The following is a 16,475-nucleotide window of genomic DNA, read 5'->3' as shown; positions in this document are numbered from 1 at the left end:
ATAGCAGCCCCAATTACGGCCAAAATCCTTCATTTGAATCTGCTCTTTTGCACACGTTTGATGAAGCCTATGTTGAATATTGAATTTACAAAATTTGATGAAATATTACATACTTGCAAGTTTTGTGTAGACATGTGCGTATAATGGGGTTTTGTTTTAAAAATCACATACATTTATGGAAATATCAGTCTGATATGCAGCTGTTGAGGATTATTTTTCCAATGAAGCGCTACATTTTGATTAATGACAGCGAGGATTGTTTGTAATAATTCCGCTTTATGTTCTAAACTGCAGAAAGTAACGTTACATTTTAAGTGCGAAGAAAATGTTTTCATGTGAATAATGATCCCACAGAATCTTGACCCATAGATATATCTATGAACTTGACCAAGTAACATTGTTTCGTCAGTTGCTCTCCAGTCCGATGGGTGTCGTTATCGACACATTCACCAAAACATTAGTAACGACGAGCCCTAACTCGTGTACAGAAGAAATAATACACTTCTGTTGATGTCTTCTTTCCGGACTGTTGGAAACTTTGTAGATAAAGAGCATAATTGACAGAGAACAACACTATTAGTTTGTTTTATTGTAATATATCTATTTTAGTTCGCCTGCTTCTTCATTCTGTCTCGATTTGTTACTATGTAGCTCGTAAGCTGTTCAGCTGAATAGGAAGTAAATTACTATAACTTAGTTGTTAGAACAGGAAAATAATACCGTTTCATTTTGTAGTATTTTAGAGATTCTTATTTAGACATCATGCACAGAAGAGGAGTCGGAGCTGGAGCGATCGCCAAGAAGAAACTTGCAGAGGTATGATCACAGCACTTCTGCGAGATTAATTAACTAGGAAAATAATTTAGCATTTTCATCCAGCTAATTTGTTTACTGTCACAGGCAAAGTATAAAGAGAGAGGTAATGTCCTGGCTGAGGATCAGATTGCACAGGTGCGTGTACCCTGATGAGCACGACATGGATTTTGAATGAAAGCAAGCTTTACAGATGTGAAACAACAGTTTCAGAATGTATGTGTTGTCCCTGTAGATGTCAAAACAATTGGAAACCTTTAAGACCCATTTGGAGGAGTTTGCCAGCAAGCATAAACAAGAAATCCGTAAAAACTCTCAATTCAGGGTTCAGTTCCAAGAGATGTGTGCCACCATAGGGGTCGATCCACTTGCATGTATGTATTTATCCTAAATGTTTCCCTTTATATGTCATTTTATTATTTACCGTAATATTAAAGTGTAGTCTATACAGTGTGCTCATATGAAATTTGTATAATTTACATTATAAATTCTAAGTATAATTATATAAATTATTACTTTTTTATGATTTATACTCATTCATATACTAATGATAATTTATAATTATACTATATATAAATGATATACAGTATAGTTATAATATAAATAATATGTTATTGTAAGTATAATGATAAATAATTAGAATTTCAGTGAAAAAAGTTATATGACCTTATGAACTTTATTCTTTTTTTTGTGCAGCTGGAAAAGGATTTTGGTCTGAGATGCTTGGAGTTGGAGATTTCTACTATGAGCTTGGTGTACAGATCATTGAAGTCTGTTTAGCTTTAAAACACAGAAATGGTGGTAAGTTTTGTCATTTCATTGGGTTAAAGTGGTATTGCATATTATCAATTAAACGGGCTTATATTGATGGTAGTATTTTGTGCCTTGGAGATATTGCATATGTGTGGCAAAACAAATGCTCTATTATGATTATTCAGCTGTCTGGACTCCTTGATTCTGATTGGTCAATCGTGGCATTTAAATAATGTTGACGCGTTCCTAGACACTCTCTAAAACACCATACAAGACCTGATCACCTTGTCACCTGGTTTGTTTTGCAGTAATGACCACATAACTGCCCAGTACAACTCTCTAAAACTTCACTTTCAATCAAAATAATTGTAAGTATTAATCAATAAATGATATTATTGGTGCAGGTCTCATCACATTGGAGGAACTTCACCACCGTGTCTTGAAAGGAAGAGGGAAGTTTGCTCAGGATGTGAGCCAGTGAGTGTCTTTGATTGTACTGTTCTCTATCTATTCTGAACACATGAACTCTCTCACCACCCATTAATGTCGTCACTCAGGGATGACTTGGTGCGGGCCATCAAGAAGCTCAAGGCCATGGGAAATGGCTTCGGGATGATTCCTGTTGGAGGTTCTTATCTAGTCCAGTCGGTCCCAGCAGAGCTCAACATGGATCACACTGTTGTCCTTCAGCTAGCAGAGGTAATCAATACTAGACACAAAGTCTGAGGCCTTTACACTTCTGTGATGTCAGATCTGATCATTGGCCTTGTTTTACAGAAAAAGGGTTATGTGACAGTGAGCGAGATCAGAGACAGCCTCAAGTGGGAGAGAGAGCGGGCCTGTCACGTTCTTGTAAGTGTGCAGGAAAAACAAAACACCAATCTGAATGCTTTTATATCACAAATTAAAGAGGACCTATTTTGCCCTTTTGCAAAATCTTGATTTTGGGGTCTACTTGAATAGGTTTTCATGCTTGAATGTTAAAAAAAACACTATTTTTCATTTTACATTGTTACAGAAGCTCTCTTCCCAGTCTATCTGTTTAGTTTGGTCTTATAAAGCCCCTCTTTCAGGGAGTTCAAAAACAGAGCTTACTGATATAGAGAATAACTCCCTTTGGAGTGGACTTTGGTTGCGTTCAGACTGCAGGTAAATGTGGCCCAAATCTATTTTTGCTTCCATGTGACTCAGATCTGTTTTTCTAATGATAGTGTGAACAGCACAAACCACATGGAATCTAATCTTTTCAAGTCATATCAGAATTCATGCGACTTTTACCGTCACTCTAGATCAGTGGGAAACTCTAAAAAGTTATGGAAGAGCATTGACAAATTACTTGGAAGGGAAAAATCAGCAAATAAACATTTAAAACTCATGGTGGATGGCTGTATCCAGGATGATGATCAGATTATTGCGGAATGTTTTAATGATTATTTTATAAATTCGGTACGAGAAATGAGTCTAAGTTCACCAAAAATTCAACTCACACAAGCTTTAACCTGTAATGATTCTGCTTTTAAACAAAAAATCGGATCTGAGCAATAAATCGGAATTGAGCACCAAGGCTCGCAGTTTGAACGTAACCTTTTCTTGCTCAAACAGCAACATTACACACTGAAGAAAGTTGAAAATGTACAAAAAAAAAGCATAATAGGTCCTCTTTAATATCTTTTGCACTGTTTTCAGGATCACCTGCTGAAAGAAGGCTTAGCGTGGCTGGACTCCCAAGCTGCAGTGGAGCCACAGTACTGGCTGCCAGCTCTGTTCGCGGAACTGTTTTTGCAAGACGTCACACCTGAGGAGGCCAGCCAAATGACACCTTGAGAATAAGACACTATTTTGTAAATATATTGTCATGCAAGGAGGAGGAGATCAGGGTGAAGGTCAAAGAATGTCACAATGTTGTGTGAGCCAAGCTTGTTTGAGAGGAAAAACTGATAATAAAATCATCCACTTAGTCACTTGAAGAACTCCTGATGGCCAGGAAAGGAAGGTGGAGGGCAGGGACCAATGAGTCCCTGAGGCTGGACCAGACGCTGCTGCAGGCGCTTCAGGCAACCCAGGCTGTCTGCCCCCAGCATGCCCAGCAGATCAGCGTCAGGAGCGTCACTGGAGGAGCCCAGCACACAAGGGCTCTTACACATCTAAAAAAAAAAACAAGTCTCATTATGTTTTATATGTTTATTATTTTAAAACCTGATTCACCACTGGAAAAAAAAAGTATTGGTAAATAAAATAAAATGGTACTAGTTTTATTTTATGTCTATTGTGTATCTTCTATCTATTCTATTTATTAATAGATAATAATAATAATAAAAAAAACATGTAATTTCCCTATTTTAGAACAGTAGCTAATAACGAAAGTGATGCATATCTAGAAAATCCTGAACCATTCAGTACTTTAAAAAGCGACTTTCCTAAATACATTATATCAGATCTAGAAATCCAAACGGACTAATCCTCATGACTGTAGACATGATCTTCAAATTCCTGCTGTTGCCAGTCGTCAAAGATCTGAGTGCAGAATGGACACACTTTGTGAGACAGCTCGTGTTGTTCCAATTCCTCCTGATGCCAGGAAAACCCTCCCTGACAGTGCTGGCACACCCTAATCTGCACATCAGGAAATGCAAACAATTCAGTCATTTTGAACTCTGGAAACTCATTCTCAAAATATATGTATTCATAAGAAATAAGTAATTACCTGTATCTCTGTTTCTGCAGGATTTGCTATAATGTACAAATATAATCAGTTATCAGGTTAGCATAGCTAGCGAAAGCGGTCATATAGGGATTGTCAAAGTTTTTTTTTTTTTTTTTCCCGTCATCTGCTGAATTTTTCGTCAACGATACCAGGGACACCGAAACACCGGGGAACATGAAATTTGGTGGGCATGTAGCCCCACTAGGCTTTTACGGAAAAATTTCGTTTGGTCCCCGGGGGCCACTCCCCCCCCACGCTGGGCCCCCCCAAACCCAAAAAATGCAGTTTTTCCTAAATAACTACCTGAACCGTGGCACCGAGGATGAAGAAATTTTTATAGTATGTTGGTCTTAAGGGCCCACATCAACCTAGCCCATAATCGATTGTCAAAGTTTTTTTTGTTTTTTTTTCGTCATCTACTGAATTTTTTCGTCAACGATACCAGGGACACCGAAACACCGGGGAACATGAAATTTGGTGGGCATGTAGCCCCACTAGACTTTTACGGAAAAATTTTGTTTGGTCCCCGGGGGCCACTCCCCCCCCGCGCTGGGCCCCCCCAAACCCAAAAAATGCAGTTTTTCCTAAATAACTACCTGAACCGTGGCACCGAGGATGAAGACATTTTTATGGTATGTTGCTCTTAAGGGCCCACATCAACCTAGCCCATAATCACTCATTTGTGATTTGCGCCCCTCCCATAAAAAATGAAAATGCAATATTATTCTGCTTTAATCGCCCCTATCTTCAGTTGAGATGTTCAGAACTGCACCACATTTCATGTGTATGATTAACTTGACATCCTCTGGGGGTATGCTAAGTTTCGTAGAATTTCATCCATGGGGGGGTATAAAATAAATTCATTTATGTGCACATTTAGTGACTGTACACTCATCGGCCTGTAGATGGTGGTGTTGAGCGAAGGGTTGCTGGTTTAGGATGATACTGTCACTAAGGTTGCCAACTGTCCCGAATTAGGCGGGACGTCCCGCATTTTGGCCCTAATTTATTTGTCCCTTGCGTGACCTCCCGTGTCCCGTTTTTTGACAAGCTGATAAACCACTGACTGATACAACAGCAGCAGTGCTGACCACGACACTTGAGAATGATCACCGACACCTGTCATCATCCAATCACAGCTTTTTTTAATCACTGTTTTGAGACAAATCATTGTTTGATTTGCAAACATCCTCTGCCGTCTGGTCGCTTCCGCTTCAAGCCGGACTCGTCTCGCGCTAACGGTAATTTCCTTTCACTGTCCACGTTTTGATTTCGGCTAATCAATTTTGGCGAATGCAAACAACGTGATTATTGTTCATGAGTCTAACATCCAGCCACGCAAGAAAACATGTAATCTACCTGAGGGAATAATATGCTCAAAAAACATTTCTGATTATTATTAATGTTTTAAAGCTTTTAGAAAGTACATAGAAAGCTTTTGTAACATTATCTTAACTGTCACTTTTGATTAATGTAATGCATCCTTGCTGAATAAAAGTAGGCAATTACTTTCTTTATTTTTTTTCCCAAAAAATAATCTTACTAACCCCAAACTTTTAAACTGTAAGCCTAGTGTATAATGTTAAAAAAACTTTCTATTTTAGATAAATGCTGTTATTTTGAACTATGTTTGTAATGTGACTTTTTTCATGTATGACATTAAAATTATTTTTAGAATTAAATACATAAATAGGTTAAGCAATACAAATGTGTTTATGTCTGATAACCTTTTAAACACAAACTTAACTGCAGACACTGAAATGACGTACACTGTGTGATACAGTACAAATATTTTGAGTGTCCCGCATTTTCCTTTTCTGAAGTTGGCAACCGTCACACACACACATGCAGGAATACAAACAAACGCAAGCATGCACACACACTGACATCCACACGCACAGACACACACCCATACACACACACATACAAATCCACATGCACAGACACACACAAACACACACGCGCACACACATGTACGCACGCATACATACAAGCACAGACACACACACACACAGACACACACATACACAAACACACACACATACACACACACACAGACAGACATGCACATACTACTACTTTTTTTATATACATTGGTATATACAGGTATATACAGCCAAATTGCTCCACGTCATTTCTTTTTGTGGAAAGCCAGTGCAGGCCTGAGCGGCGGTCATATTTTGTACCGCCATGCGGTACATCTAGTTTTGTATTGTAATAGAGATTTCTCTGGTTGTGTGAATTTTTTTTAATTTTAATTTAAAAAAAAAAAAAAATTCATATAATGTGTACTGTATATGTGTGATGCTCTGTCTCTGTTTTTAGGGTGACCTTTTAACATTCTGTCAAGGGTCTACAGATGAAAAATAGCCTTTTGGGCTAATTCTGGCACGTTTACATTTATGTTTATTAATGTGCATTGCCCCTGTAAATAAATAAACTAAAGACAAAAAGGTGTTGATAGTGATCGAGACCTGTAGGCCAAGATGTGTGAACATCAGGGGTCTAAACACACCTTTAAGTACGGGTGGGGGAAGTTGTAAGTATCTGATTGGTCAGTTTGAATGTCTTATGGCGCGTTTCCACCGAGCGGTACGGTACGGTACGGTACGGGTCGGTACCCTTTTATTTGCGTTTCCACTGCCAAAAGTTGAGAATGGTACCAAAAAGCCGAACCGTACCGTACCACTTTTTGGGTACCCTTCCGTTGGGGTACCTAGCACAGTGGTACGGTACTAAAAGGTGGAGCTAGACTCACTGCAGGACGTTGATTGGTTGACAGAGAATCGTCACTTGCGCGTGCTACGAGGGGAATGACAACATAAGAAGCGCCATTTTTTTATATACAGTTTAATATAATATACTGTTACTGTGTCACGAAATGTAATTTTAAGAGTTTTTCAGGCGAGAATGTAGTTGTTTAAAGCTCTAATCTGTGGTTTATTTATAAAGATGATTTGTTTTTCCCCGGTTGTGAGATCCATGCGATCAGCGGGCGCTCGGCGCTCATGTTTCCCGGCTGGATGAGCCTTTCCTCGGCTAAGTTAGTTCTTCTGACGTTCGCCGATGACTCCGACGGTAGTGGTTAAACATGAGATATAATTCGTCTTGTGCAGACCTAACGGGCGATCTTTGGTCTCGTGAATATATAATTCGTTCCCTGTCAATCGTTTTGACTGAGGGCTAAGTTTAGTTTCATATTATAGGCTATTTGTATTTAACTTTACTGTTGTAATGTTAGACTAGCGCAGCATTTGGACATTTGACTGAATTGTTTGCTTTATTTCTTATTGTATAGCTTCTTGTACCTTTTACTTAAACTTTTATATTGGCTATTATTGATAAAACTGAAATTTTACAAAAAGAAATATGGTTTCTTGTCATTTTCTTATTACAAGATTATCACTGATGTTCATTGCAACATTTGTACAAATGCATATATTGCCTGTAATGTGTAATTTTTTTTATTATTTAAACGAAAAGAGGTAACGTTAGGGTTGTGTTTTAAATCGTTTTGTTATAAATAGAATAACGTATAACGTGCAGTGAATAATCAATATGCGTTGCGCATGAACCACATTTGTGTCCCTATAATGTTTAATTTATTTAAATGAAAACGAAAAGAGGCAGAGTAGTGTTTTATAACATATTTCGTTTTATTGTTGCTTAAATTTGTACATACAGAGTAACAGAGATAACCGGAGTAGCAGAGCGAGCTGAGTGACGCTTTTAAGAACGCGCTGTACCATGTGCATGTAGGAGTGAGTCGCACATGGCAAGTACAAACTTTGCGTACTTAATATTGAGAAAAGCCTAATGTCGGCGCTTGTCTTCTTGTGACAAACATGTCGAGGAGCAAGAACAAGATCTGCTGTATGTCATCCATTGTAGTTTACTATGTTCTTCTTCGCGCGAAAATTACGTCGATCGAAACACCACGCCTATCAAGTAAGGGTACTGTTGGCAGTGGAAACGCTAGCCAGATCATGGTTAACAGACCCGAACCGTACCGTACTGTACCGTACCGTACTGTACTGCTCAGTGGAAACGAGCCATTACATTTGGGTTTCAGTTACATGGTTAAGGAAGGGATAAAAGAAGATTGTAACTGCTCTGGACTCTTCTTTTTTGCTGGCTCTTCTTTTCCTTCTTGGGGCACTCTTTTTTTGCCTTTTCTTTGTCTCTTTCTCTACACCTTCTCTCTCTCTTTCTACCCCTCGGGTAACATTTTACATATATGCTTGGTACGATTAATGGTATAAGTTTTTATCATCTCATATATCTATTTTGTAACTACGTGTAACCATTAATCAGATATTGTCATTAAACCCTTTCAATTACAAATGATGTGCTAACTAGTTGCAATACAATATCGTCACACTATAGCAATGCTCTCCCACATATTATAACTGCGCTTATTTACGCCATTGGTATTGGCGTAAAAGTTTTATAATCTTGCTGATAACGTTTCTTTAGTCATTTGGCAGTCCTGCAGCCTGAACCACTATAGGAATAACACCCTTGCTGGGCAATTTCACCAAATATTGATGTCTGAACTCTTCCTAAGTTAAAACGTTAGTATTGTGTTTTTTAAAAATGAATATAAACTTGTTTTCTTTTGTATTATGCAAGGTCTGAAAACATGCCATCTTTTTTCATTATTTTGACCAGCTGTCATATTCTGCAAATAAAATATTTTTATTTGAAATTTGGAAGAAATGTTGTCAGTAGTTTGTAGAATAAATAAAAAATGTTAATTTTACTCAAACAGATACATATCATTTTTTTTTTTTTTTTTTTTTAACCCAGAGAAACTGCTAATTTTGCAGTGGTCTCTTTTTTAGAACTGTATATATAATTTTTAAGAACTGTATATCGATCATCATTCTTATTCATTTTTTAAGGCCTATTTTTTACTTACTTTAAAGTAAGTAACAACATTATGATGGTATAGCATACCATCTATAGATGATCATGCTGTGACTGAATACTGATTGGAAAAAATATTGATCCTGTCCTGTTATGTTTGTGCCAGTAGACTTGATTAACAAATATGGTGTTCTGCAGAGGTTAAATTTGGCAGGAGCGCACCGGAGTGCAGCGACGCCTCGTCAGGTCCACAACACACCCTGCCGGAGCTCAGCTCCGTCTCCTTCAGCACCAAATATTGTTTTTCCACTTGAATGGTTTGAATGGTGAATGGTTTGAATGGTTCAAATATTGTTTTTCCACTTGAATGGTTTTTCCACCTGATAATTCCATGTAGCCTGGGTGTCTCTGTGTAGTCTTGCTAATTATTCAATATTATATGCCATGTAGTTGCCAGGAGATGAAAAATAATTCAAGTGGAATAAAAATATTTGGTGCTGATCGAGACGGAGCTCTGGCAGGGTGTGTTTGTGGACCTGTGGACCTGGCCTAATTTAACCTCTGATTAGAGTGTAATTATACCTTTATTACAGAGTAATAATACATTGTGTAATTATACCTTTATTACAATTTAATAAATGTGTGATTACACCTTTATTACAGTGTAATTATAGATGTATTACAGTGCAAAAATACATTGTGTTATTATACCTTCATTACAGTTTAAAGGGGTCATATAATGCCATTTTTGTACAAGCTAATATGATTCTTTAGGGCAGGGTTCACCAATCTCGGTCCTGGAGGGCCGCTGTCCTGCAGAGTTTAGCTCCAACCAGCTCCAACACACCTGTTTGAAAGTTTCTAGTATGCCTAGTGAGACCTTGATTAGCTGGTTCAGGTGTGTTTAATTGGGGTTGGAGCTAAACTCTTTAGGACAGCGGCCCTCCAGGACCGAGATTGGTAAACCCTGCTTTAGGGTCTAAATTAAAAGTTTGTAATATACTTTAATTAAAAATTCTCATTAGTATTGTAAGAAAACACTCATTTTACCTGGTCAAAAACAGCTCTGTTTTCAGCATGCCGTTTAAGTGCATGTGTCTTTAAATGATAATGAGCTTTGCTCACCCCGCCCCTCTGTTCTGTGGGGCATTTTGCCACAACAACACACGTGGAGTGTTGCCTTGACAACAGTTGAGGGTATATTTTGAAGAATGGCAGCGGGAGTCTCTGAGGACACTGTGCAACCGTATCAATTTGAACTGGAGTCAGAAACAGGACGTTTCTGAATGGTTGGTTAAGGTAATGTCACTTTGATCTATCTTTGTGTGTACTGGCAGGGTAGAGTATGTTAGTGAGATACGAACGCTATGTGTTTACTGATGTATACATTAGTTCACTGACATATTGATGTTGCAGCTAATGGTCATGAAAAACTTTTTTCTGTAAATGTAGGCTTGTCAGTGATGCGTAACGTTATCTATGCAGTGTTAGGTAACGTTACAACTGTCAGGGCTGAAGCACTAAAATTTTACTGATCTGTTTAAAAAATAAGCAGTCTGTGAGACTATGATAGTCATTAGGCACATAAACAACACATACTCAGACAGGAGCTAATACCTTTTTCAATGTTCTCGTTTATAACGCAGTCTGGTGAAATGATTCGCGCAAACATGAAAGTATTGACGTTGATCGTGGGGAATATTCCCTCCGAAAACAAAACTCAGCCACTGCGTCTTCAGCGGTTCGGATTTAGGAACATCAAAATGACTCTGTTCGTTATTACACCCAAGAACAGAACACCACAATCGCTTAGACGCCATTCTGCTCATAGACAGTGCTCCAGCGTATCAACAATGACGCGCGGAGTCCGCGGACTATGATTGACAGCTCGCTCATGAGCGAGGGTGGGTCTGTGTTGAAACGCTGCTGTCAATCAACAATCGTGGGAGGGGCGTCCGACCGTGTGACGTCACACGGTCGAACGGCTTGATTTGAGAGAGGGGAAAACATATAAGAAGATTTAAAAAAAAAAACACTGGATGGATTTTTATCATTTTATGATGGTTGTGTACAGGCACTGCCAACACACGTTTCAGTACAATCAACTTGTAAAAGTGCATGTACCATTATATGACCCCTTTAATAATAAATGTTTAATTAAACCTTTATTATAGTGCAATAATACATTATGTAATTATACCTTTATTACAATGTAATAATAAATGTGTAATTATACCTTTATTACAGTGTAATAATACATTGTGTTATTATACATTTATTACAATGTAATAATACATTGTGAAATTATAACTTTATTACAGTGTAATAATACATTGTGTTATTATACATTTATTACAATGTAATAATACATTTTGAAATTATAACTTTATTACAGTGTAATAATACATTGTGAAATTATACCTTTATTACAGTGTAATAATAAATTGTGCTATTATACATTTATTACAATGTAATAATACATTGTGTTATTATACATTTATTACAATGTAATAATACATTGTGTTATTATACATTTATTACAATGTAATACATTGTGAAATTATAACGTTATTACAGTGTAATAATGCATTGTGAAATTATACCTTTATTACAGTGTAATAATAAATTGTGTTATTATACATTTATTACAATGTAATAATACATTGTGTTATTATACATTTATTACAGTGTAATAATGCATTGTGTAATTATACCTTTATTACAGTGTAATAATAAATTGTGTTATTATACATTTATTACAATGTAATAATACATTGTGAAATTATAACTTTATTACAGTGTAATAATGCATTGTGAAATTATAACTTTATTACAGTGTAATAATACATTGTGAAATTATAACTTTATTACAGTGTAATAATACATTGTGTTATTATACCTTTATTACAGTGTAATAATTGTGTTATTATACATTTATTACAATGTAATAATACTTTGTGTTATTATACATTTATTACAGTGTAATAATACATTGTGTTATTATACATTTATTACAATGTAATAATACATTGTGTTATTATACCTTTATTACAGTGTAATAATACATTGTGAAATGATACCTTTATTACAGTGTAATAATACATTGTGAAATTATAACTTTATTACAGTGTAATAATACATTGTGTTATTATACCTTTATTACAGTGTAATAATACATTGTGTAATTATAACTTTATTACAGTGTAATAATTGTGTTATTATACATTTATTACAATGTAATAATACTTTGTGTTATTATACATTTATTACAGTGTAATAATACATTGTGTTATTATACATTTATTACAATGTAATAATACATTGTGTTATTATACCTTTATTACAGTGTAATAATACATTGTGAAATGATACCTTTATTACAGTGTAATAATACATTGTGTTATTATACATTCATTACAATGTAATAAAACTTTGTGTTATTATACATTTATTACAATGTAATAATACATTGTGTTATTATACCTTTATTACAGTGTAATAATACATTGTGTTATTATACATTTATTACAATGTAATAATACATTGTGTTATTATACATTTATTACAATGTAATAATACATTGTGTTATTATACCTTTATTACAGTGTAATAATACATTGTGTTATTATACATTTATTACAATGTAATAATACTTTGTGTTATACATTTATTATAATGTAATAATACATTGTGTTATTATACCTTTATTACAGTGTAATAATACATTGTGTTATTGTACATTTATTACAGTGTAATAATGCATTGTGTAATTATACCTTTATTACAGTGTAATAATACTTTGTGTTATTATACATTTATTACAATGTAATAACACATTGTGTTATTATACATTTATTACAGTGTAATAATAAATTGTGTTATTATACATTTATTACAATGTAATAATGCATTGTGTAATTATACCTTTATTACAGTGTAATAATACTTTGTGTTATTATACATTTATTACAATGTAATAACACATTGTGTTATTATACATTTATTACAGCGTAATAATACATTGTGTTATTATACATTTATTACAATGTAATAATACATTGTGTTATTATACCTTTATTACAGTGTAATAATACATTGTGTTATTATACCTTTATTACAATGTAATAATACTTTGTGTTATTATACATTTATTACAATGTAATAATACATTGTGTTATTATACCTTTATTACAGTGTAATAATACATTGTGAAATTATACCTTTATTACAGTGTAATAATACATTGTGTTATTATACATTTATTACAATGTAATAATACATTGTGTTATTATACATTTATTACAATGTAATAATACATTGTGTAATTATAACTTTATTACAGTGTAATAATGTATTGTGTAATTATAACTTTATTACAGTATAATAATACATTGTGTTATTATACATTTATTACAGTGTAATAATACTTTGTGTTATTATACATTTATTACAATGTAATAATACATTGTGTTATTATACATTTATTACAATGTAATAATACATTGTGAAATTATAACTTTATTACAGTGTAATAATGCGTTGTGAAATTATACCTTTATTACAATGTAGGGGAGAGCCGGGACAGTTGAAACACTTTTCAGATAAATGTTGTTTTCTAAGATAAGGTTACAGATAGATTTTTTATTTTTTTGTGATTAACAACTCACATATGTGTTCTCTTAGTATCATGTGTTATTCGGTACAAATATAGAATGATTTAAGTAAAATATGACTTTGAACGGGAGTTGTGCTTTGTTTCAATCGTCCCGCCTGTGCGGGACGGTTGAAACACAGGGGTGGGACGGATGAAACATAACAGTTTAAATGGCAACTATTCATCTAATGCTTTTTTTTGTGAACAACACCTGACAAGTAACTTATGTACATATTGTTACAAATATATTTTGTAATTTATTTTCATTTAAAAGTTCATATTAACCATTTTTGTTCTGTCGCCCAATAAACAATAGGCGATAAGCCTATGCGCATTTTGTAATCTTTCTAACAGGCTATTTTGACGAAGACAGACAAATCAGTTTACAATTAATTTTCTTACATTTCTTCCTTGAGTCATATTGAGTGTTTGCTAGTTGAATAGCTGTTATTATGAAGAAAACGAGGTCAACCAGACGACGATAAATGAAATTTATTGAATATTGAAGATTGGACAATTGATGATTATTACAGAGATAGCATGTGTTGGGTAATTGAAAATTAATTTGCATTAAAAGAAACACAAGTCTAGAAACAGTATATGAATCTATGAACAGTATAGGCTATGATGCAGGTTTAACGGGCAGGACGCGCGGGCGGGACGGTTGAAACGCTGTTTCAACCATCCCGACAGCGCATCCTGTCATTTAAACCTCTTTTGCTCTTAAACTAAAAAACTCTGATATTGCCCACTTAAGGGTGTGTTGCAGTACTAATACACCTGCCGTATTATCATTACAATGGCACATGAAACAATAAATCCAACTTGTCAGTCAAAAAAAAGTACCGCACGAAAGAATTCACTCACCGCATTCAAAAACAGCTTTGCGGCTTTAACTCCAAAACGACACGACGTAAAGAAGAAATGTTTTCGCGGGTATGTTAGGCATTGCGTGCTGTACGTGCTGACGAAATTTCACGTACATGACGTGAGTGGTTTTCAAGAAAATCTCAGTGTTTCATCCGTCCCGCGTTTCAATCGTCCCGCCTCTCCCCTAATAATAAATTGTGTTATTGTACATTTATTACAATGTAATAACACATTGTGTTATTATACATTTATTACAGTGTAATAATAAATTGTGTTATTATACATTTATTACAATGTAATAATGCATTGTTTAATTATACCTTTATTACAGTGTAATAATTCTTTGTGTTATTATACATTTATTACAATGTAATAACACATTGTGTTATTATACATTTATTACAGTGTAATAATACATTGTGTTATTATACATTTATTACAATGTAATAATACATTGTGAAATTATAACTTTATTACAGTGTAATAATGCATTGTGAAATTATACCTTTATTACAGTGTAATAATAAATTGTGTTATTATACATTTATTACAATGTAATAATGCATTGTGTTATTATACCTTTATTACAGTGTAATAATACATTGTATTATACATTACAATGTAATACATTGTGAAATTATAACTTTATTACAGTGTAATAATGCATTGTGAAATTATACCTTTATTACAATGTAATAATACATTGTGTTATTATACATTTATTACAATGTAATAATACATTGTGTTATTATATATTTATTACAATGTAATAATACATTGTGTAATTATAACTTTATTAGTGTAATAATACATTGTGAAATTATGACTTTATTATAGTGTAATAATACATTGTGTTATTATAACTTTATTACAGTGTAATAATACATTGTGTTATTATACATTTATTACAGTGTAATAATACTTTGTGTTATTATACATTTATTACAATGTAATAATACTTTGTGTTATTATACCTTTATTACAATGTAATAATACATTGTGTTATTATACCTTTATTACAATGTAATAATACATTGTGTTATTATACATTTATTACAATGTAATAATACATTCTGTAATTATAACTTTATTAGTGTAATAATGTATTGTGTAATTATAACTTTATTACAGTATAATAATACATTGTTATCATGCCTTTATTACAGTGTAATAATACATTGTGTTATTATACATTCATTACAATGTAATAAAACTTTGTGTTATTATACATTTATTACAATGTAATAATACATTGTGTTATTATACCTTTATTACAATGTAATAATACATTGTGTTATTATACCTTTATTACAGTGTAATAATACATTGTATTATACATTACAATGTAATACATTGTGAAATTATAACTTTATTACAGTGTAATAATGCATTGTGAAATTATACCTTTATTACAGTGTAATAATACATTGTGTTATTATACATTTATTACAATGTAATAATACATTGTGTTATTATATATTTATTACAATGTAATAATACATTGTGTAATTATAACTTTATTAGTGTAATAATACATTGTGAAATTATGACTTTATTATAGTGTAATAATACATTGTGTTATTATAACTTTATTACAGTGTAATAATACATTGTGTTATTATACATTTATTACAGTGTAATAATACTTTGTGTTATTATACATTTATTACAATGTAATAATACTTTGTGTTATTATACCTTTATTACAATGTAATAATACATTGTGTTATTATACCTTTATTACAATGTAATAATACATTGTGTTATTATACATTTATTACAATGTAATAATACATTCTGTAATTATAACTT

General features: G+C 33.4%; 1 protein-coding gene across 1 annotated transcript; it reads left to right on the top strand.

Moving 5' to 3' along the window:
• The first annotated feature begins 459 nt into the window (after window positions 1-459).
• LOC311072505 (vacuolar-sorting protein SNF8) lies at window positions 460-3,826 on the top strand. Its single transcript, XM_084097547.1, has 8 exons — window positions 460-816; window positions 901-951; window positions 1,049-1,187; window positions 1,510-1,614; window positions 1,971-2,043; window positions 2,124-2,265; window positions 2,344-2,418; window positions 3,253-3,826. The coding sequence occupies exons 1-8, from the start codon at window positions 763-765 to the stop codon at window positions 3,388-3,390; spliced, it is 777 nt and encodes a 258-aa protein (XP_083953673.1). The 5' UTR covers window positions 460-762; the 3' UTR covers window positions 3,391-3,826.
• Window positions 3,827-16,475: the final 12,649 nt, after the last annotated feature.

The sequence above is a fragment of the Abramis brama genome (genome assembly GCF_963993115.1).
Source record: "Abramis brama genome assembly, chromosome: 21".
NCBI lineage: Eukaryota > Metazoa > Chordata > Actinopteri > Cypriniformes > Leuciscidae > Abramis > Abramis brama.
The sequence above is the reverse complement of the archived record's forward strand: the minus strand, read 5'-3'. Positions and strand labels throughout refer to the sequence as shown.